At 43.6% G+C, this 23,837-nt stretch overlaps 1 protein-coding gene across 1 annotated transcript in view; it reads left to right on the top strand.

Annotated features, from left to right (window-relative positions):
* Positions 1-23,837, top strand: part of VSTM5 (V-set and transmembrane domain containing 5) — a 322,302-nt gene that overhangs the window by 283,470 nt on the left and 14,995 nt on the right. The window contains exons 2-3 of the mRNA XM_069639533.1: positions 22,229-22,555; positions 22,655-22,819. Of these exons, the coding sequence (XP_069495634.1) occupies positions 22,229-22,555; positions 22,655-22,819 (492 nt within the window). The remainder of the gene's footprint in view (positions 1-22,228; positions 22,556-22,654; positions 22,820-23,837) is intronic.

Below are 23,837 nucleotides of genomic sequence, written 5' to 3'. Positions count from 1 at the left end.
TCTCAAATAACAAAATCAAGTCTCAATATACATATGGACCTCCAGACACATGACACCTTTCTGTGTACTAACACCATCCCCACCACATTAACCTAGGTGAAGCGACTCAGAGCTCGCTGCATGATCCAACCCATCTTTATTTCTTTCACCCACATGCATCCTCTCCACTCCACACCATCATCTTTCCCTGTCGTCAAATATATCTTCTGTATTCACCTCCAGATAAGACATACACTCAAGTATCAATGATGCAAACCAGCCCTAAAGTACTTCCTGCCTCCACACATCAGCACCACATGTCTTGCTGCACCTGAATCTTCACCTACAAAATAACCCTTTTCCCCCCTCATAGCCATGTGCAGTCAGGCTGCCACGATGGCAGTGGTGCGATTTAACAGACCTCTTTACTTTGTATTGCATAAAAAAGCAATAGCAGTGCACAAATGGGTCTGTAAGCAACACCAACAACATCCCTAAGCATAAAAGGTCTTTTATCAAACTGACCCAAACGAGAAAATGCTTTTGAGATTGTGACTGTGAAACTGCATAACACAAGATTGACATGGAACATGGTATTGGCTAAGTTAAACTGTAAGGCAAGCAGAATTCACAATATATTTTTACAAAAGAAAGTGCTGTTTGGTACTGCATTTAAACCATATTATGACCCATGTTTCAATATGAAGGTGTCACAGAGGTTGGGTTGTTTTTAACTATATCAAATAGCACATTTTTGTATATTGAGATCTCTTGTATTTATTGGGAAGACACAGAATCAATACCACTTGGAATTTAATTGATTCATTGTACAGCAGACTTTTGATTCTGGTAAAACTAAGAAGACAGCTCTTGTGTTCCATGAGGAGGATGTTTGGAAAACCAACATGTATACTTTGAGATTCATGTTGCATTGAGAGGGAGATAAAAAAAAAAGCAGCACTGAGAGATAAAGGAGTTAATTAAATTAGAGTAGATCTAGTCTGTACGCGGATACCTTGTGCTGGGTTTAGATAGATTTCATATCTATACATTTGGTTTGACTTCAGTGGGGTTTATTTGATATTACAAGTGGTCAGCCAACACGTGTTTCGACCCTTCAGGGTCCTTTTCAAGGCAGGGGTTTGCTTGTTACTGCCACGTCTTTAGAGCTGGTAAGTAGGAATTTTCGCAATGGCCCCTTGGGGCTGGTGGCTGCCGATGTGTACGTGTCCTCAAGGATAATACTTTCAAAAACAAGCAAACCCTAGTATTGTAAAGGATCCTGAGGGTTTGAAATACGTGTCGGCTGACCACTTGTAATATAAAATAAACTTCACTGGAGTAAAAGAAGAGGTGTGGGCAGCACCTCTAGCAAACCGTGACCGTGCACCTAGTAAATCTAGGCACCTGTAGAAAGCGAGACAAATAACCTATATATAAAGATCCCTTGGGCCCTGCCATCCTTATTTTATCAATTTTGGTGCCCCTCAGGCCCCGATCGTGCTCTCAATCAGCGGAGCCCATTCCCCTTCCCATTTCCTGGTTTCCTCCTTCCTCCTGCCTTCCAACCATCCCACCGCCAGCCTGATTGGCTAATTTCACTACTGTTGTGGGCCTGGTGCCTTGGCCTCGTTGCCTGCACGCCATTCTTCCAGGTGAGCTGCAGGTGAGTGTTTAAGATCCCCTGGGCCCTGCCATCCTTATTTTGTCCATTTTGGTTCCCCTTCAGGCCCCAATCACGCTCTCAATCACCGGAGCCCATTCCCCTTCCCATTTCCTGGTTTCCCTCCCTCCTCCCGCTTTTCAACCCGCCCACCGCCCGCCTGATTGGCTAATTTCACTACTGTTGCCGGGCCTAGTGCCTCGGCCTGGCTGCCTGCACCCCATTCTTCCAGGCGAGCTGCAAGTGAGTGTTTAAGATCCCCTAGGCCATGCCATCCTTATTTTGTCCATTTTGGTGCCCGTCAAGCCCCAGTCGCGCTCTCAATCACCGGAGCCCATTCCCCTTCCCATTTCCTGGTTTCTCTCCCTCCTCCCACCTTCCAACCCACCCACACCCGCCTGATTGGCCAATCCACCTGGCTAAGGGCCCCAAGGCAAAGTGCCGCTCCTAGAGAAGCGGCTCCAGATCGTATCTGCAGGTATCCGCAGGAGTAGCATGAAGCCAGTAGCCTGCCGTCAACCAGCCCCAACCAAAAAGTAAGTGTGGAAAGGGTGGGGACTAAAGCAATCACTTCACACCAGAAAGCCCTACCACTGTCACCTAAAATTCTCCAAATGTATTACTGTTTTACATTGTAGAACCACATATTAAGGACAAACGTACCCTAATAGCATCACTACACTGAACCCTGCATGTAGACTGTGCTCCCAACATCATTGAGAGTGCCTAATAGCGTCTCTATGTTAAAGCTGAATTTAGAAAGTGTGCTTAATAGCGTGACTGTTTTAAAGTTTAATTTAGAAACTGAGCCTAATTAGCGTCACTGTGCTAAAGTTGAATCTAGAAAGTGTGCCTAATACCGTCACTGTAGTATAGTTGAATTTAGAAAATGTGCCTAAAATCATCACTGTGCTAAAGTTGAAACTAGAAAGTGTGCCCAATAGCGTCCCTGTAGTATAGTTGAATTTAGTAAATGTGCCTAATATCACTGTGCTAAACTTGAATTTAGAAACCGTGCCTAATTACCGTCACTGTGCTAAAGTTGAATCTAGAAAGTGTGACTAAAAGCGTCACTGTGGTATAGTTGAATTTAGAAAGTGTACCTAATAGCGTCAATGCACTAAAGTTTCATCTAGAAAGTGTGCCTAATTTAGCATCACTCTGCTAAAGTTGAATCTTGAAAGTGTGCCTAATAGGGTCACTGTGGTATAGTTTGAACTTAGAAAATGTGCCTAATAGCGACACTGTGGTATAGTTTGAACTTAGAAAGTGTGCCTAATAGCGTAACTGTGGTATAGTTGAATTTAGAGAGTGTGCCCGATTAGTATCACTGTGCTAGGGTTGAATCTAGAAAGTGTGCCTAATAGCATCACTGTGGTATAGTTGAATCTAGAAAGTGTGCCTAATAGCCTCACTGTAATATAGTTGAATTTAGAAATTGTACCTAATATCATCACTGCGCTAAAGTTGAATCTAGAAAGTGTGCATAATAGCGTTGTAAGCGATATTCAATCAACACTACAGCTAAGTCAATGCCTAGTCTGGGATGCTGAGGAAAACCCTTATTGATGTATTTTTATATCCAGTTCAATACTCTGGATGACAACCCTTGTATAACACCCCCCTCTTAGAATCCCCCTGACCCCACTGAGCCAAGAAGTAGGTTTGTTTTGCAAATTTAAAAGGTTTATTCGGACAATTCAACAATATATATCTATCACACTTTATAAATAAATTGATAACTGATATCACACTTCAGAATATGACCGTGATCAACAATGGATAATGTTACAGGGGTACACTGATTTGGTTACTTAGGAGTAGTGTAGAGGATGAGGTAGCTGAAAATGCTTGATGGTTTCAAGGAAATGCAAGGTGGAATAAAATGCAGTACAGAAATAACTTGTTATGATTTTAGCAAAAGGTAATATGATCACTTTTTCTTTTGACAATTCACTCCCCCCTATGCAATACAAGAAATGGAAGGAGAGCAAACAGTCTTCAAGAATCCCAACAAATCACACTTTATAATGCAATACACAGTTCCAGTTCCCCCAGCAAGCTTAGAGAAAACAGGGATGAGTTTTAAACACAGGCAAATTACTTTAATGTGGGTTGCAGGGAAGTGAAAAGGTGCTAAAATTGCTTTTAATTCCCCCTAGAGGTTCAGGGTGAGTGAGAGATGCTTGTTGGTATTAGTTCAGGCTCACTTTAGCAATGCTCTATGAGTTATTACCAAGTTACAAACGGATTTTAACAAAAGAAAGAATGGAGCTGCTATTTTGACAAGTGGAGAAATTTAGCCAAAATCGCAAATCGCAGTAAATTTCGCAAGTGCGTAAATCGTGATTGCGGAAAAAGTATAAGGAGTAGTCGGTTCTAGGTTCGTTGGAAAGCCTAGAATCACAGCTTTAAAATGAAAGTTAAACCACGTTCCTAGCCCAAACGGTTCAAGAGATATAGACGATTTAATAAAGGTAGATTTTCGGATTTAAAGTAAAACTCAAAATGACAGGTGACAGCTTGCAGCTGCAGAATTGACAGGTGACAGTTGTGCAGCTTTAAAAATGACAGATGACACGATTTCTAGGAGGCTGTTCTAATTAGGTTAAAATAGCTTGAATTAGATTATTTTAACTAAGAGATTGGGTTCTGCACAGTTCTGGCGGTACTCACAATATATTTTGGAATGAATGGGCCTTGTCACGGATCTGGTCAACTGGACTGGACTTCGGTTCTCTCTGCTCGGCGGGTCAATCAGGCACCGGTTCTGCTCACAGCGGTCTGGATCTCTGGTTCTGCTCACAGCGGTCTGGTTTGTGGTTCTCTCGGGTTCCGGATACAGCACTGCTTTCTAGATACTGCTACAGGTTCGTGCAAAAATTCTTGGCAAAAATTCAAACAGCTTGCCCGGCTGTTGAATAGTTTGGTTGGTTTTGAGGCCTGCTGAAGAGGATTCCGCTGGTGGATTCAGGCCTCTCTGCTACAAATTCTGGAGTTAATTTCTGCTACAGGTTCTGGAGATTGATGGATTTGAAGTCTGGATCTCTGGATGTGAAGCCGTCGGTCAGCATGCTCCGCAGCAAATGGAATTGAATGTCTGTACCTGTCCCAGCAGTCTCTTTTTATGTGTTTTGAAAATGGGTGTGTGCCTGGGCTTAGCTAAGCCTGCCCCTCTCTACTTGTCATTGGCCCAGCTTTCCTCTCTACCTTGATTGGGGGAAGAAATGGAGTGTCAGAGTGATGTTGTGGGTTTTATGGTCAGAGGAACCTCCCTTTGACAAGTTGCACACAAATCTATTTCTGATCCAAATACATATTTATCTATGTACCATTTTTCTCATATTATAGGTCCAGTTTACATATTTTCTGTAGCACCAAACCATCCGATCCCTGTCTTTGTACGATGTCCTGTCCACTGATGACAGAATTCTCCCGTTTTCATCCAGATAACGACCTCTAAACCTTTCCAGATTTTACACAAATGTGCACCAGGGATATGGGTTTCAGATGATAAAGTGTCAGATTTTTAACATGCAGACATTTGGAGTAAAAACCTTTTTTTCTACTACTATCCCCAGGAACATACAACAGGGTCCTAACACCTCTTAAAATGTGCACCGAAAAATCACAAGAATAATGCTATTATTTATGTAATTTTGACCAGTCCGCACTATGAGTTATCTATCTTTTTAAAATTATGCCCTGGTCAAAAAGGGGTGTGGTTCCCACATCACAGGGTGGAATAACTGGTTTATCCACTTCCCCCAAGCTCAGCTGGCTTGCAGAGGCACTGCCCCTCCCAGTTTCCCCTAAGAGGAAGCCACTTTACGGCACCCCCAATATAACATTTGCCTGAGTCCATGACAGGCCTTTGTTGAACTTTCTGTAGTCCCCAGCTGCCACTCCTCTTTCAATCAACAGGGCCATGTGACCTCCTTTTTGTGGGGCAGCAGAATGCAGCCAGGCCTGGGAACACAGCTGTTGATCCAGTTTCAACTCCTGTCGGGGGTAGTTGTCAGGCAGAATCCAGTTTCATTAAGCCAGGTTTCAGCGAAATGTCACTTTTTGTTCCCAGTTTTCTACATTCAAATCCAACTTACATGCAGCTATTTTTTATATATACATTAAATAATGACTTCCTTCACGTCATTTCAGAATATAGTTTTACATTGTATCCACCTCTTAGCAAGTCTTTCCTTGGCCTGGTTTTGGTTCATTTGTTCAGTTTTACACAAAAGTCTGGTGGTTTTAAAACGCCGGCTTTCTGATATGGTGAGCACCTGTACTGCATCCATTTTTGTTATTAAGAAAATGAATTCCCCACAATTCTGGGTTGCTTTTGGCAATCAGCATTGCCATTCCCAATGGTTTCAGGCTACTGTGTGTGTAGCCCAATGGTGGTTTTAGGCGGTGCCCTCCTGTGCTCACAACATAGGCAAAAATGGGTGGCAGCCTATTCTTCATGTTTTCCCTGTGCACTCTCTGGGGAGTTCTGGCCATCATGATGTTTTCCATGCCAGTACTGCACAGTTTTATGGTAGGGCTTGGATGCATGGGTAAAAACATCCCACAGCATCATTGTGCCAATGTTTGAACTTAGAAAGTGTGCCTAATAGCGTAACTGTGGTATAGTTGCATTTAGAAAGTGTGCCTAATAGCGTCACTGTGCTAAAGTTGAATCTAAAAAATGTGCCTAATAGGGTCACTGTGGTGTAGCTGAATTTAGAAAGTGTACCTAATATGTGTATCACATGTTTACCCTATCCATCCTGTCGCTTTATATAAGTATCCCGCTATTGTACCCCCCCTGCCCTGCTCTCGTGCTTGGTCGCAGGCGCTTTACTGACACACTACTCACTTACTCTCTCTTATATACCATCATTCAACTAGAACACAGCTATACTATGACACATTCGGCCTAGCTAGTCTCATACTAACATGACCCCATGAACACCTCATCATCCTAATAAAACACAGCTAGCTGAGCACATACCGGCTTGCTTAGGCGTTCCCCTCAAGCCTAACGCAGCCAGAACTAAGTCTGGGTGTCCACCCTCCAGACTGAACACATCCAACTGATTTCCTCAGCACCACACCTACCGCTAATAAGCAGTTATAATGCAACAACCACAACAGCTGCACACATATCCGGTGCGCCCACGCACCATACAACCCTCTCTTTCTCTACTGACTTGAACTGCAGTTCCCGAGGGCGTTCAACCTACCAGCACTTTGAGACCATACCAATGATACATAAGGTGCTATATAAATGCCAAGTAACATAAGATAACATAACATATAAATACTTATACTAATAGCGTGAAGCAGATGTGGAGACTATGGTCTAGTGCCCTGCCTTCCTTTCCATCATCACATTAGAGCTGCGTGATCATAGTCAAGCAGTATATTGTGAGGTATTTTTCAATGTAGAGGAAAGAAAAGGAATAGTCAAATGGAGGTGACAGGAGTCAATGCTGTGCAGCCTTGTGATCTTTGGGGGACATTATATTCGGAGTTGTTCTTAGGTTTCAGCCACAGCAGTTAATAGTAGTGCAGGTGGGATGCTTTACAGTGCATACTTTAGCAAAGAGTACTTCCAGAGCTCTTGTGTTATAAGCAAAGGGATGGATGGAAGAAATCAGCACTAGAAAATGTATCTATTTTGGGCAAAAAGTATATTTGCACCCAGGGAAGGGCACTCAGACAATCAGGTGGCTGGAACAGCGGGCGAGAATACACAATCCCTGCACGCTGTCCCAGCGACCATAGGCCTTTACCCGGATGGCATATTTTTTTTATCATTGTGGGGAGGGAAATAGACCTGCGGGACCGGAGCATTGCGCTCCGGTCCCGGAGCTCCTCCCGTCTGGCCGCCGCCATAGACATGGAAAAGGGCCTTAGTCCCTTTTCCATATGGCAGCAGCCATCTTTGTTTTTGGTTTTTTCATCAGGAGGTCGGCTGCACTAGCACTGTGCTTCTCCCGATGAAATGTTTTGAATGCCTTTCGCACCCTGGATGAACCCTGGGGTGTCAATGGTTTTCATGCCCTGCCAGGAGGGCGGACATGGCCTTTAACAGCCCACAGCACGAGCTGAGGCCCGAGTGTAGGGCCTACCTTAACTCATGCTGGCGGGCCGTTAAAGGACATGCCCGCCCTCCTGGCAGGGCATGGAAGCCATATTCTGAGCTGCTTGGCTACATTAGGAAGCATAACACACAACGCTGTGCAAGAGCCTTTCATTGGGCCTCATTATAAGATCGGCAGAATGGGTTAACGGGTTCCGCAAATGGGTGCGGACCCGTTAACTCCATTTTGCACGATTACAAGCTCCCCTCGTGGGACCCGGTATGGAACGCCTGGTCAAACCAGGCGTCGTTACCGGTCCCGCGAGGGGAAGAGGGAGCAAACAACGGGCCGCTCGTAATCGGCCCGTTGTTTGCACCCTCTCCCATTCCCATTAAGCCCTATGGGGGCTCAGATGGGAATGGGGAAGGCCCAGGCCCGGGTTCCCAAAGGGAGGAATTACCGGGCCCTCCGTACTCGGAATGGCCCGGTAATTATCCATTATTGGAACCCGGTAAGAGAGCCCGGTTTGGCGGCAGCCATGGAGCTAATAGCTCCATGGTTGATGCCAAACTCGTAATGAGGCCCATTGTGTGTGAGAATACCTTCTCAACTCACCATTTAAAATATCCTATTCTGCAAATGTGTCCTATCTTCTACCATTTTGTGGGCCCCAAACGAGTAAGTGCCCGGATCAAAAACTTCCTGGGAAGAAGCAGTTTGCTGTCACTTAATCTGCCCCTGCTCTTTCCTCTGTAATTTAAAATGTCTCGCAGTGCCCTCTAGAAGTATCTGCATCCTTTCGACTTTTCTGAAAAACGGACAAAAGCAGGTTTCTCTCGCCAGAAGCAGTTTCTAGTCTTGTAAGGTTTTCATATCATTTACTACTGTTGACCATCGAACATAAGTACTCTTCTTTAACCTAAGAGAGATAATGTTGTAATTGCTTCTTTGCTAAACAATACATTTTACGCAGATGTTCAATGAAATAAAATCAATACGTGCTTCTATTAATGACTTTTAATAGCCATTAAGGTTGTTTAATCGGTCTCGTTTTTTAAAAAAAGTTTTCCACAGCGGAAGGCTCACTGGACCCCCCAGACCACAAAGAAAGGGACAGTAAAATACACTCTGCCCTCTAAATAATCACTTGTGCACCACTTTTGTAGTTGTTACCCTGACGTTTTAGAGGGAGTGAGTTGTCAATCACGTTTATTGAAGCAGCGTGTGATAATACTCATCAGTTCATGGTAATGAACAGGTTTTCTAAAGTAGGTTGAATTGATGTGCGTAGCATTATTTGCTGAAAATGGTAAAGCTACGGCGACAGTGTTTATTCTCACAACACTCTACTTCCCTTCAGCTCTCTTCATGCAACCCTTTATAATCAATCTTAATGTGAAAATATAACATGATGTATGGGCTGTGACGAAGATGAGGGGCCACCTCTGCCATGAAAGCCAGCTGGCTCTCTTGAGTGTTTCTGGGATGCTGCCGAGCCATCCTTCATTCGGTCTGTATGGCGACATAAGCCACAGAGGCACCCATTATCACTTTGCTAATTGGCCATTCTCTAAATGCTTGTATGCAGGTAAACAAGGGAGTAAGCTCAGAGTTGGATCTATAAACTGTGGTCAGAAAAAAGACCCATCCTTACCCTTGTGACTAGATCTGTGGTTGCACAATCCAGTCCTGATCAGTGCTGGCTCACCCAGCATACTCTTTCAGTACCTTTGTTGCAGGCTGGCTCACAGGCACATGGGCCAAACCGGGGGTGGCTGGAGGCACCCAATGGACACTTACAGTTGCCATGGTCAAACGGCTGACATCAGTTGGTCACAGAGCATGATAGTGGCCTGCGGGCTCCCAGGTTACACATGCTAATCTGGGGACACCCAGATCAGCGGTGGCCACAGTACCATGGTCATACAGCATCAGCCTGCAGGCCAGGGTTGCGGTACCGTGTTCACACGGCATTAGCCTGCAGGCCCAATAATGAGATACAACAACAGACGTGCCATTCGTGGAGTCTACCGCTGTTCAAGCGCACGTGCCGGCTGAGGCTCCTTTTATTCACAGTCACACATGACGAAGTCATGACAAATATTCTTGAAGGGGCAACACCACACTTACCAGACATGTCTCTAGTGTTGAAACCAATGGGGATAGGAGTCCCAGAATTCAGGTAGGAGTTGCCACTTTGGGAAAGGGGAGGGAGATATAGAGAGAAAGGTGTGAAAAATGAAGAGCACTCAGGACACATAGAGAACCCGGATACCAGCACTGTGTTTATGCCCAGCAAGAGTGAGGGAAAGAGAGAGAATGAGAAAGAGAGAGGGGGTTCCAGTGAAAGACAGCATTGCACAATGGGCTAATGCTTCCACACAGAAAGAATGGCATGTTAAACTCCACACGTATCTAGGAGTCAGACAGCAGGAAGAGCAGTGATAGCAAAAGGCATGTACGTAGGATGATGGTCACAGCTGAACGCGGCCAGAGGCAGAGAGATAGAAGTGCAGACATGGAGGGAGCAATGCTCAGCAGAGGGAAAGGCAGGGCTTCCCCGACTTCAAAATGGCCACCTGCCATTTTATAGATTCAGGTCGATGTGGGCAGCTCAGGGGTGAAACCATGTGCCTAATTAACCAATGTGGAGACATGTTACAGGAAAAGCATACGGTTAGCCACTTTCATCAAGGGAAAGATAATACAAGTATAGGGAGGGCCTACCTACAAAAGGGAGACAACGGAGGGCAGTAATGGAGAGGAAGACCAGGATCATGTGCCCTCCCACAGGACTGCTAAGAAGGTTGTTGTGAAGCAGAGGCCACGTGTGGCGATACCCTGAAGTTCGAGGGGTGGTTTCTCTCAAGGCGGTGTGAAACTTTGGAGAAAGACCTCCCGCCCTTGGCCCCTTTTTTAACTCTAACATTGGGAATACCCTGGGGTGAAGGGTATCATATCGCTCCTAGTAAGAAGAGTACCCCATCCCTTACAGTAGAATGAGTAAAGTCATTTTGTGTGGCTGAAGCAGCCCTATACCCCTTGATAGAGAAAGAGATGTTAGACTGAGAGGGGACGGAGGTGTAAAAGACCTCTTGGAGAAGGAGAGAGAGAGTAAGGCACACCCTGCTCTTTACAGTGATCCAGCCTGCTAATACGTGAGATATATGGAAGCAGTGTTCAAGACACTCTCCTCCTGGTGTGCATAACAAATAGCAAACAAAGCGAATACTATGGTCCTGTATTGCTATATTGGTTCTATAGTCGTTTAGGTGACATCATGGCAAACCACAAGACCAAAGATCAAGTACATTTTTAAAGATCACCACAACCCAAACATGGCATTCTTAGACTGGAAAAGCATGTAAACAGGTTATTTATTTATGTTTATTATTTTTTCATTGGTATAGGACACTAAACCCGGGTGCATCAAGGCACTTTTTCATGAGCATAGTATCACTTGGCACAGGTGGTATCGACATTAGACATAGTTGCTCTAAATGAAGAGCCAGGTTTTCAGTCTTTTGCGGAAAGACCAGTAGGATTGATCAGCTCTCAGAGAGGGAGTAAAGCAATCCACAGTTTTGCTGCAGTGACCAGGAAACTGCTGCCTCTGGCTTTGGTCAGTCTGAATTTTGGTAGAGTGAGTCGGTTCACATAGGCAGTTCTGGTCGGTCTAGATGATTGAGCCCTGGCAAACTTCTGGATGAGGTATGTCTTGGAGAGGCATTTGTGGGTGATGGTTAGTGTTTTGAAGTTGATTTGTTCTTGAATGGGCAACCAATGAGCTGCTCTCCTCGCAGATGAGCTGTGCTCTCGTTTGGGGATGTTCAGGGCTGAGCTGAGGGCATTGTTCTGTATCACTTGCAGTTTGTGAATATTGCGCTGTGAGGTGCCGACTAGCAATGCATTGCAGTAGTCCAGCCTGGTGCCTGTGTCTGTGTGGGCAATGGTGAGGTGACTGTCAGCCGACAGGAAGGGGCTGCAAGCATTGATCAGTTTGACAGTGTGGGGGCGGCAGAGGAGGAGATGGCGTTGACTTGGTGTGTGAGCGAGAGAGAGGCATCTAGGTGGACTCCCAGTGTATTTACATACTGGGAGACCGGAATGGTTATTACGTCTATTGAGAAGGATGCATATTGTCAGTCAAGGTTTTTTAGCACTGAGGGCAGACCAACTATTAGTAGCTCAGTCTTATCGTTGTTTAGGCATAGGGGATTCCTTGCCATCCATGGTTGAATGACTTGGTAGACAGAGTTCAGCTTCAAAGAGTCTTGGATGTCGTTGCCAGATAGTGGGAGGAGGATCTGGGTGTGGTCGGCATAGTTGGTGTAAGTTATGCCATTAGAGTGAAGGAGGTTGAACAAGGTTTTTTGTAAAAATGTTGTATAGTGAAGGGGAAACACATGGACTTTGGGGGACGCTGCAAGTGATGGGCGCTGTTGAAGAGCTTGCATTTTCCATGAAGAATCAAAAGGTTCTGTCCTTCAAGAAGGAGGTGATCCACCTAGAGGCTTCTGGGGAGAAATTGGCGGCTGTGGAGAAGTGGTGGTAGAGTATGCCATGGCTGACCAGGTCAAAGGCCGCTGAAAGGTCGAGGAGAAGCAGGAGGGCTGATTTGCCCGAGTCTTTGATTTCATCTAAATTATTTTTCAGATCCAACAGGGCTGATTCCTTGCTGTGACCCAGATGGAAACCGGATTGGCAGATGCCCAGGATGTGGGTAGTTTCAAGATATTGCTGGATTTGGATGTAGGCAGCTCTATCTAAGATTTTGAAGAGGAATGGGACTGTTGTGATGGGTTGGTAGTTAGTGGGATAGATTGGTCCAGTGAGGGCTTTTTTAACAGTGGAAGAACCCATGTATGCTTGAGGCTGGATCTACCAGACATGATGAGAACGAGGTGTTAATGAATGTGGTCGTCACAAAGGGAATCAGTGCTTTGGCACAGTCCTTGATGAGTGTGGCAGGGCAGGCATCACCCATGCATCTGGTGGGCTTCAGGCCTTTTAGTATAGTGCTGACCTCATCTTCATTGCCCATTTTGAAGACAAATGTGAGGAGGTTTGGTGAGGTGATGGCGTCGTGGGAGGGTTGGCTCGGTAAGTTGATGGTGCTCATGGCAATATGTTTCTTCTGAATTTTTAAGTGGCCAGTGGCTATTGTTCTTAGGAGGGCATTTTGGATCTCAATACACTCGTCTTTGTTGAAATCTGGTGTGGGGAACAAGGGGGTTTCTAGTTCTTGTAGAACGGTGGTGATCTCACGAGAGTTGGAATCAGTGTTGGCAATTCTGGTGTTTGTATGTGGGGAATTTGGCTTGAAAGCATTGCTTGCTTGTAGGTTTTTGCGGCAGTGGTGAATTGGGATTTGAGGGAAGGGGACAGTGTTTTTCTCCAGGTGGCTTCAGTCATGCGTTTTATGATGCAGAGAGCCAGGAGGTCCTGTGTAAACCATGAGTTTCGGCACATGGAGGGTTTGGTTTTGCGAGGCGCTAGGTGTGCAATGGTGTCAACCACCAGGCACAGCGTTTTGGAGTAGAGGTTGGTGATTGTGACTGGGCCAGTATGCAAGGGGTGCTTTAGTTGCGGTGGGTCGAGCAAGGGCAAGATGCAGTCTTTCCGTTATGTATCTTATATAGCAAATGAAAAAAGGAAATCTAGGTCGTTCTCCGATTGAAAGTCACAATTTATGGGAAAGATGTGCAACATGTAATGTATAGAGGATACATCAACGTATAGTCCTTTAGGGTCTTTGAGGGGGGTCTTTGGTGTCATGATGATTGCAGAGGAAGCCGGCTATTTGATTTGCAAATGTCATCATAACAAATTAGATCAGTTTATTGAACTTTCATACACATGTTCATTATTATTCTTTTTTCATATTACATGCACACATTCTAGGCTTCCCAGTGGACAGTATAGCCATGTAGGGTGAATGATGTGCATTAACAATAGACAGGCAGGGTATATAGATATATTTAATATGTCTGTATCGGCTTAAAATGAGCAAGAACTTGACATTTACATTGTATAAGTGTATGCTTTAAGTTTGTTAAGTGTAGCATGAAAGCGTATTTTTTAATGTAACAGCTTTGCTGAAGGCAGAACATTAAATACTCTTGAATCCTGTTTGGTTGACTTTTGGAAAGAAACAGAGAAAACATGGTTTATTTATGTTGCTAGGTGAGTTTTAGGTGAAAACAGTTTTTGTTTTGAAAGTGCAGATTTTAGAACCATGTTCTTCCACAGAGGTATGCGGCTTTCACAGCTGTCGGGTACAGACAGAGTGCAGCTGATAATGGAAAGAGCCACTTTTGTATAGCTATTTCTTTTTTTTTTTTTTTTTTATTTTTTTTTTAGTAATTTAAATTTTTATTTTCACAGTAAGCAAACATAAATAAATGAACAGCAGTCCATGAAATTCACACATATCAACCTAGTGAAAGCAAAGTAATCAATTCGCCATAAACAATCCAAACATATAACCATCAAAAATAGAACAAGAAGGAAGAAAGGAAAAGAAGAAAAAGAAAAAGAAAAGGAAGAAAGAGAATAAGAGCGTATGAGTAGAAGACATAAACCAAAAATTTCAATGCAAAATACTATACCTCAGACAAAAGGGCATTACAAAAACCATCACACAAACTATAGGTATTATACAGATTATGAGTGTTCAAGGGTAAGTACATAATACCCCAGATCAAAGATCAGGTTTATCCATATGCATCAAGAAAGCAGCTCCAAATGTCCCAAAATTTTTCAATGTCACCAGTGAGTTTGTAAATGGCTTTTTCATATGTTGAAACAGTAAGTAGCTCCTCCACCCAGTCATCAATGTTAAATGAAGTACTTGATTTCCATGACCTCAATATGAATTTTTTAGCAACCATGCATGCACGAAGCAACCAAACTCTCTTACCAAAGTCAATTTCCTCCAGAGAAGAGTCATCACCCAAAATCAGTAATGAAGCATTCATGGGGATTGTGACATCTAAGACCAGACTCAACCTCTCCCAAACCTTATCCCAGAATTGCATCGTCTTGGGACACGACCAAATCAAATGACTCAGAGATCCTCTCGAACATTTACACTTCCAGCAAAGATTGTTGTCTAAAAGTCGTCTCCTGAATAGTTTCTCCGGCGTCCAATAGGCCCTGAACAACAACTTAGTTTGAGAAGCTCTGAGGGACCAATCCAAACTTACCAAACGAGTGTTTTCACAGCACCTCCGCCAACATCTGAAGTTAACATCTTCCCCCAATTCCTCCGCCCAAATTGCAGGCAATCTCGGATCACCCTTCCGATTAGCTTTTATAATTCCATACATGGTAGAAGCAGGGTGTGAGGCACTCAAGCATACAGATAGAGCTGTCCAAGCAGGACTTTGACCAGTCAATTGTGGCATCTCAACACAAGCTGAAATAATAATCTTCAGTTTCCTATATTCAGCAAACGAGCATTCTGACATGTCATACATCTGGCCAAGCTGAGCGTACGTCAACCAGTTGTCCCCCTCAAACAAATCTCCAATATATTTGATGCCAGCCACAAACCATTCCACCCAAAACAGAGGTTTACCCTGATATTTCAAGGCTGGATTATTCCATATGGAGGCATCTGGGTGTAAATATGGGTCAGCACTCACACGATTCGAGAGCTCACACCAGCAGTCTCGCAAGAATGAAGTAAGAGAGCTGACTTTTTTTGATTTGTTCTTCTGAGTAGTCAGCAACGCTTTCGGGTCCAATTGGGAAACAGCACTGCATTCCCAGGATAAGAGGTCAGAATGTTCAGACTGTACATCTCCAGAGTCAATAACTCTGCACAAATGACGAGTGGAAAACGACAAATGGTAGTCTGAGAAATTAGGCAAGTTCATTCCACCCAATTTCAATGGGAGTTGAAGCTTCCAAATTGCGAGCCTCGGAGGTTTCCCATTCCAAATAAAGTTCTGCATAATCCTATTGATCTCTTTAAAGATGTTTCCAGGTATCTTAATTGGGAGCATGCTTAACAAATAATTTATCTGAGGTGCCAGGTTCATTTTCAAACAGTTGATTCTGCCCCAGGTCGACAATTTCAAAAGGCTCCACCTCACCAAATCCGATCTAAGAATCGGAAGGATCCAAGAAAAATTAATGGCTGGCAACTTCACTATATCCGCTCCAATCCATATTCCAAGATACTTCAACTTTTCAGCACACCACCTGAATTGAAACTGAACACATGTATGTCTTTGACACAACCCATTGACAGGCAGGATCTCTGATTTGCTCCAATTAATCTTATATCCTGACACCAAGGAAAAGGATTGAATATCTTGCATTAAATACGAAATGCCAACAGCTGGGTCTTGCAGGGCAATCAGCAAATCGTCAGCATACAACCAAACCAAATTATCCCGACCATTTCCAATAACAGGTAGAAGACGTACGTCTGCCCGCAAGCTCACTGCAAGTGGTTCCATAGATAAAATAAATAAGAGAGGTGAAAGAGGGCAACCCTGCCTTGTACCACGATGAAGCTCAAATGGATCAGAGATAAGTCCATTCGTCAGCACACTTGCAGAGGTATTATTGTATAACAGTTTAACCCAACGCTGGAAATCGTGTCCAAAGTTCACTTTCCCCAAGCATGCGAACAAAAAGTTCCATTCAACACGATCAAATGCCTTTTCAGCATCTAGGGAGATGACCGCACTGGCAACTGGTTGACTATGGCCCTTCTCAATTGTCAATAGCAGGCGTCTCATGTTATCCGCCACTGCCCTACCAGAGACAAAACCTACCTGGTTCTCATGCACCAGAGTCGAAATGACCTTATTCAGGCGAACAGCCAGGATTTTGGCCAATATTTTGCAGTCACAGTTGATCAGACTGATCGGCCGATAATTCTCGCACCTTGTAGCAGATCTGTCTTTCTTTCTCAGCACCGTAATCAATGCATGTCTCATTGTATCTGGTAGGGAACCAGACTCAAAGGCATCATTAAGAACATCACACAGAAGCTGTAGTGCGGAATCAGGGAGGGCTTTATAAAATTCATTAGGGAGACCATCAGTGCCAGGTGATTTACCCACTGACATTCTTGAAATTGCATGTTGAACATCATCCATTTCCACTTTCCCTTCCAAACCTGCCGCCTCATCCGCCGTCAGACGAGAGAGAACATGAGAATCAAGGAAGCTGTCAATATCTCCATCTGCACAGGATAGTTCAGAGGTGTAAAGTTTTTCATAGAAGCCACGGAATGAATTGTTAATAGACTTTTGCTGTGTCTCCAATGAGTTATCAAGACCTCTGATTGCGGCAATGAAGCGATCGCTGTCAGCCACCTTCAGCCGATGTGCCAGTAACTTCCCCGCTTTCTCACCATTCTCAAAATAGTTAATCTTTTGTCTAAACAGTGCATATTCAACCTGGCTTGAAATGAGCTTATTTAGTTCATATTTAGTTTTTCGCAGTTCATTTTTTGTATTTTCATCTTTGCTTGCTGCAAACAGAACATCTAGGCACTTCGCTTCAGAAGAGAGTCTCTGAATTTCTTTAGTTCTCAATTTTTTGTCCTTGCCAGTTTTAGAAATCAGCACCCCCCTAACAAAACATTTCAGTGCTTCCCAGACTGTTGATATTCGAACATCGGCAGTTCTATTAATTTGGATGAAGTTGTCAATTTCCTCTGCCACCTCTTGCCTAATCTGGTCATTTTTCAGTATATAAGAGTTCATTCTCCACCTCGGTGATTTAATCAGAGAGTACTGTAAGGACAATTGCAACGAAACAGGTGCGTGATCCGACAGGGCAATAAGTCCAATAGATGAATTATAGCAACTTGAAGTCACCCGACCAGAGGTCAGAAAGAAGTCAATTCTAGAATATGTGTCATGACACTGTGAATGAAAGCTATAATCTCTGTCCGACGGGTGTTCCAGCCTCCAGATGTCAGCCAAGTTGAATTCCCTCATTAAATTCTCCAAGGAACGTCTACACCTGTGCGGGGTTCTAGTACAATCCCCATTTGATCGATCTAAAGCAGAGTCCAAGACCTGATTAAAATCACCTCCAACTACGATCGAGTCCATATTAAAACCTTGAAGCATTTGAGCCACTTCATGAAAAAAGATCGGATCATCCAAATTTGGTGCATATAGATTGCATAGCAGAATGTCCACACCTTGAACCCTCACCAGAACACAAATAATCCGTCCTTCTTTGTCTCCTTTGCTTGTGATGACTGATATAGGCAGATTCTTTCGGATAAGAATAGAAACCCCTCTTCTGCTAGATGAGTAATTCGAGAAGTAAGTATCCCCTACCCATCCTCTTTTCAATTTTTCAGCTTCAGGGTCTTCCAAATGCGTCTCCTGGAGGAATGCAATGTCACAAGAGCTTGAACGCAGGTGAGATAGAATTTTAGTCCTTTTCACCACATTGTTGAGTCCATTAACATTCCACGAGACAATATTTAGATGATCCACAATTTTAGTACCCATGGCACAATTCAAGTTACGAGACATGTTATAGCATATGCAATTACAGTCAAAGAACAGAATAGGAAGATAGAACAGAAAAAAGAAAAGAAAGGAAAGATAAAAGGTTAAGCACATGCCCAGAAGGGGCAGTAAACCACTAGAATATACTAACAACGGTAACAAGTAGATGGCACACTGTACAGGTACAGCAGCAAGGTAACTAAAGGTATAATGTCGCAAAACACCAAACTTTCAGTAAATTCCAAACCCAAGTCCCCACCCCCCACCCAAAATTCCTACACAATGTATAAAAAACCATAACAACACAATGTCCGTGTACAACATGGACAACCCAACCATAGTAAAGAAGCAGAGCATAAACCATTACCAATCCTCTGACTAACCCCTCCCACAAATTATTACAGCATGGCCACTACAGTCAGCAACAGAATAAAGAGTCCAAGTCAACCCCAACAGAACTATATGGCAGGAAAGCTACTATGCACAAAAGACATATTCATCCGCATTCGAGTCGAGCAGGCACACCTTCCTGTCCTGAACCACAAGTTCTCTCCCCCGCCGAAGTCAACCTAAAATGGCGTTTAGCTAGTCATGTACTATGCTCCCGTTCACATTGTAATCTCTTTCGTAGTTGACCAGACACACCCGACTGCCCGACACAATTGTGGAAAAAGTCCAAATACCCCAGTGAGACAAGAATGTATGACCCAAAAAGGAAGATGGAGGGCCCCAATACACCAAGGCAGAGGTAATTGGTAATTGAGAACACGTGTAATACTCATACATCCCGGCGTACTGCAATAGTTCTTTCATAGACGCCATGTACATATCAGGTACATTAACCAAATGGACCATAATGTCCTATCCCTTCCAATATCCTGCAATCGTACAGAAAGCCTACCAGATCAGCAAAGACACAGAATGCAGGAACCAGACATAAGCCCACTTGAATTCTATCCACAGAACTGAGGCAAACATAAAATTAACCTAACTTTTTATCATCGGATGGCTTATTCAGCAACTGGGTTTCCATCAATCATTACGCATACCTTCATGCACCCAGTAATAAGCACCACACCTTGGCAGAACCAACACAATGGCCACGTCTAAATCACATAAACAAACACCTCTTACCCTTAGCAGGTCCTGCCAAGATGTAGGCAAAACATATAATTCAAACAGTGCATTCAGTAAGGCTTTTGAAATTTCTTGAGGTAATGGCCTCAACAATGAACATATACAAACTACAGACATTGGCAATATCAAGGGATTCATACTGACCACTACCATCAAAGATCTTTAACTTGCTCTTTACGAAATCTGGGCATAGCTCTCTATAGGCAGGATGTCACGTGAATGCACTGTTGATAACGTTTTGAATTGAGCATGCAGGAGAATGAATTATATCTGAAAACGTCTGGCACAGATGCACACTAAAAGTTCAAAACCATGTCAATTCCGCCACAGCACTCACCACTAGGCGCAAAAATACAGGTCATGCTAGATCCGACAGCACTGTACACGAGATATAGTGCACAATCAGACCGTGATGTATTACGTGGGTACGGCAACATATAAGCGAGGCTCCGGGAGGGTTCAATCTTCTCGTGGCTTTTGCTGAACGGCCAACACTTGAGTTTAGACACTGTGCGTGGCGGGAGTGCCACAGTGGGAAATCCACCCTGTATTTTCTTTGCCCCTACTTATTTCTGCCGTTTCCCACGCCCCAATGCTATGCATGCCAACTGCCTGTACACAAGCTTTACTGGGGAAAACTTGTAATAGCTGAGGGCATTGCGGGGAAATCAACGACCAAACCACAGCCTCAAAACCCAAAATCAGCAGTAGCCTGTGGAGGTGCATTGGCGTTTTAGGAGTAAGATTATGTCCCCATCTGTCTCTGAGATTGGAATACCATCCGGCCTCGTATCTTGTTTCATGAAACCCCAATTAAGGTCCCCTTGCACGTCACCCCCGCAGCGCGTGCCCTCTCTTAAACACACAAAAAAAAAAAAAAAGGGGACCTCTAGTGACCTGATGGTGCTGCAACATCACGCGAATCCCATAGCATGGGATGCGGTGACCCGCGAAAACAAAGAAAACAAAGAGACCCTCCTCAGTAACACAGTGAGACAATAAGATATTAACCAACCTTATGCTCACATCCACGACGTGCCATTGTGCCATCCAAATACCTCGTGCAAGCTGAAAGTGCACCTCTGCCATACCAAGACTCCAGGCCGAAAAAACATCAGACGGCCATCCATCGTAAAACGTTCCCATACGCTCAGCCTACGAAAGCGTCACGCAAGGGCACGTCTAACGGTGCTCTCCTCTAATGACAATAATGATAATACGAATCATACGGAGAGAAAAAGGAACACATTCAAATGCGCGCGCCTGCATCCTGACAGTTAAACGGTATAAATGAAATAAAGCCTTTAAACAGTATCTATATTTATAAGTATTTTATAAGTATTTTAAACAGTAAAATAGCACGAATATAACTGAAACTCAGAACAATAAATGTAAAAGCAAAGAACAGAGATAACCAAACGGTGACAGACAAACGAAACCTATGGGGGTGAAGACATTTTAGGTGGCAAATGTTGAAGCCAAGCGCATGCTTGTTCAGGGTTGTCAGTAACCTTTACACCATCCTGAAGGAATAGTTTCAAAGTTGCTGGCCTCATCAGAATTGTTTTAAATCCACGTTCCTTAGCCAGGCGCTTGGCTTCAGAAAATGCTTTCCTTTTAAGCGCCACCTCTTTTGGAAAATCGGGGAAAACATGAAAACGTTTCCCCTGCCACATTAGTGCATCCTGCTGCCTTGCCATGTAGAACACTCTTTCTTTGGTGGATGTCCGTGCAAATTTCACAATGATTTGCCTGGGTTTCCCTTCCTCATTTCTGCCAGCTCTAAAAGTTAAATCCAGATCAATTGGCTGAATGTTACACCCGGGTAAACTGCCCTGCAGCACATCAATCACCAAAGCAGTCAGGGGTTGATCCGGCTTCTCAGGAATGCCAACCAGGCGGACATTGCTGCTCCTAGCCTGTATCTCCAAATTCATATTTGTTAACTGCAGCTTTGACATCTCTTTCTGCATATCCCGATAAGCCCTGTAACTTCCAGAGGCTTCCCTTTCAAGTCCAGACGTTCTGCTCTCAACATCCACCATCCTGTTTTCCAAACCACTGACTTTACTTGATAAATCATTCAGCGTTGCCTTCACTTCACTCATGTCACTGGCCACCTGCTTCAATAGTTTAAAAATTTCAGCATTACTGGGAATATCTTCCTCTGGATCATCTGTGAACTGCTTTGGTTTTTTAGAGAGAGGATTGTCCAAAGCCTCGGTTTTCTTCTTGCTTGACATCTTCCAAGTAGGCCTCAAATGGTTGCCAGGGTGGAGGGCAGGAGCTGCTTCCTTAAGCTGCTGCTCTCACAGAGGCCATTCTAGAACTCTCTTGTATAGCTATTTCAACTGAAAGTTGCTTTCCCATTCAAGCAAAATATGTGATTACATGTGCTCACAGGTGTTATTTGCAAAGCCCAGCTTACATTGTGCACAAAAGCCATCTACATGCATGCAAAACAAATTGCCAAATGTATTTTGGTAGTAAAAATGGATTCCCATGCTCATAGACTTCTGGTTTGAAAGCATATATTGTCTACATGTCTGCATAGAGCGGTGTTGACTGGCGTTTTTTTTCAATCTTTACTTAAAAGGTGTCGTTAATTCAATTCTGTTTTTTATTGCCATCTCATGGCAAGAGTATAGATTGGAAAATGGAATCATTTGGACAGTATGTTTTAATTAATCAACGGGATTGTCATGTTTAGTGAAGGAAAAGACAAATTGATTGTATGAAGGACATCAAAGTAAGGAGCTAATTTTGTAGACTTCACAGTGATTCAAACACATAAGCCATTGAAAGTATGCCTTCACTGTAATAAGGAGAAATCATTTGTGTAACTGAAAATTCACTGCACAAACCTTGTTTTGTTCTTTCAGTGCAAGGATTTGCATTGCCTAGTCCGCAAAAGGTCATTAATGCCACTGTGGCTCAAAAGGTTCTACTCTCAATTGAGTATTCATGCAAAGGAAATCCTGCCATCACCTGGGAGTATATGTCACATCGAGGAATTCAGAAAATTATCCTCTGGCGATATGGAATTTATATTAACATTTCCAAAGATTATGAAAACAGAATTTACCAACACAAGAATGGCTCAATTGAACTTCTAAATGTGGTACTAAGCGATGATGGCCTCTACACAGTCTTCGTAACCGACGATGCTGGGGTGTCAAGGTGGGCTACCACTTTGCTGCAAATCAGAGGTATAAATGCCCTGGAATATGTCTAGATTTCGAGTCTGTAAAATAACCTAACGTGATAGCCACCTTCTCACATATATGCCTTTGCTTTATCCCTTGCAGAGATCCAGTATGAAGATTTCTTTTTCGTGGCTGTGTCCATTGTATTCCTGGTGGCAGCATTGGCGCTTATGATCTGTTTTATTCGAGTCTGTGATATGTGCGTGTATTTAGTACGGAGTAGGGAAAAAAAGAAATCGCCAGTGGGAAAAGAGGAATATCTACCAGGTATGGCTTCCTTTTATGAAAGTAAACAAGCTCTGAATGTTTAACATGTGGTTAGCAATGTCTAATCATGTTTATGATTGCATTATTTCAAGACACACTTGTATAGTAAGGGTTCATCATTTGCTGGCTGCCGTGTCAAAATAAAGAACTTAATGATTGTCATGTGCACAGGAATACTGCTTATTTACTTTAAAAATCCTCCTCGAGTGGGGAAAGACTGCAGCCCTGAAATTGGTCTACTTTGATTCATAGCAGAAATTCAAACTGGTGGGTAACAGGCGCCAAAAGCATTCCATTTATACCTTAATGAAGCATCTAATGTACCCTGTCCGAACATCCATTCTCTATCCACAGACCATTGTCTACCCAAGGGCAGGCTCCCCTTCCTTCGTCAGCTGCGTCAGCTCACAACACTTTCAAAGGAGCAAAGAGTTTCATGAAATTCCCCTGGTAACCCAGTTGTGATCAGCCAACTAAAGCAATGATCATGTCCTGCCATCATGTATCAGGGCACATACTCTCTCCAGTACATTTGGAAAAGGAGGCTAATTTATTTAAATAAGATAATTAGCCTCCTAGATTATATAGGTGCATTGCATTGGCTAATGGGGAAAACTCTAAGAAAGCTTAATTATCTGATGGCCCCAGAATGACTAAGGAACCTTTCCATTTACCATCAGTACTGGGCATATGAATCATAATTAGGAAGTACATGAAACCAGATACAACAATGCGCCCACTGCACTACCCCACTCAGATGAACGTGCAAGACTCCCTGAGCCTGAGCACCCAGCAGAAGGCCAGCAAGAAGGGCCACTTAAATTCCAATGATTCAAATTGGCCCAGATTGATCGGTCCAAGTTCCTGCATCAGATCCTTGAGCATGTTGCCATGAAGAGTTTGCCTCTGGTTTTGACCTTATTCCATCTAGTAAGCATTTCCTCTACTATTAAACTGTTGTGTTACATTATATTCTGTTATGGATATTTTTCTTGAGGCCTGTAGATGAGACCTTTAG

This window comes from Ambystoma mexicanum, chromosome 7q (genome assembly GCF_040938575.1).
Source record: "Ambystoma mexicanum isolate Mex_15411 chromosome 7q, UKY_AmexF1_1, whole genome shotgun sequence".
Taxonomy (NCBI): domain Eukaryota; kingdom Metazoa; phylum Chordata; class Amphibia; order Caudata; family Ambystomatidae; genus Ambystoma; species Ambystoma mexicanum.
This window is presented reverse-complemented; position numbering and strand designations above follow the sequence as displayed.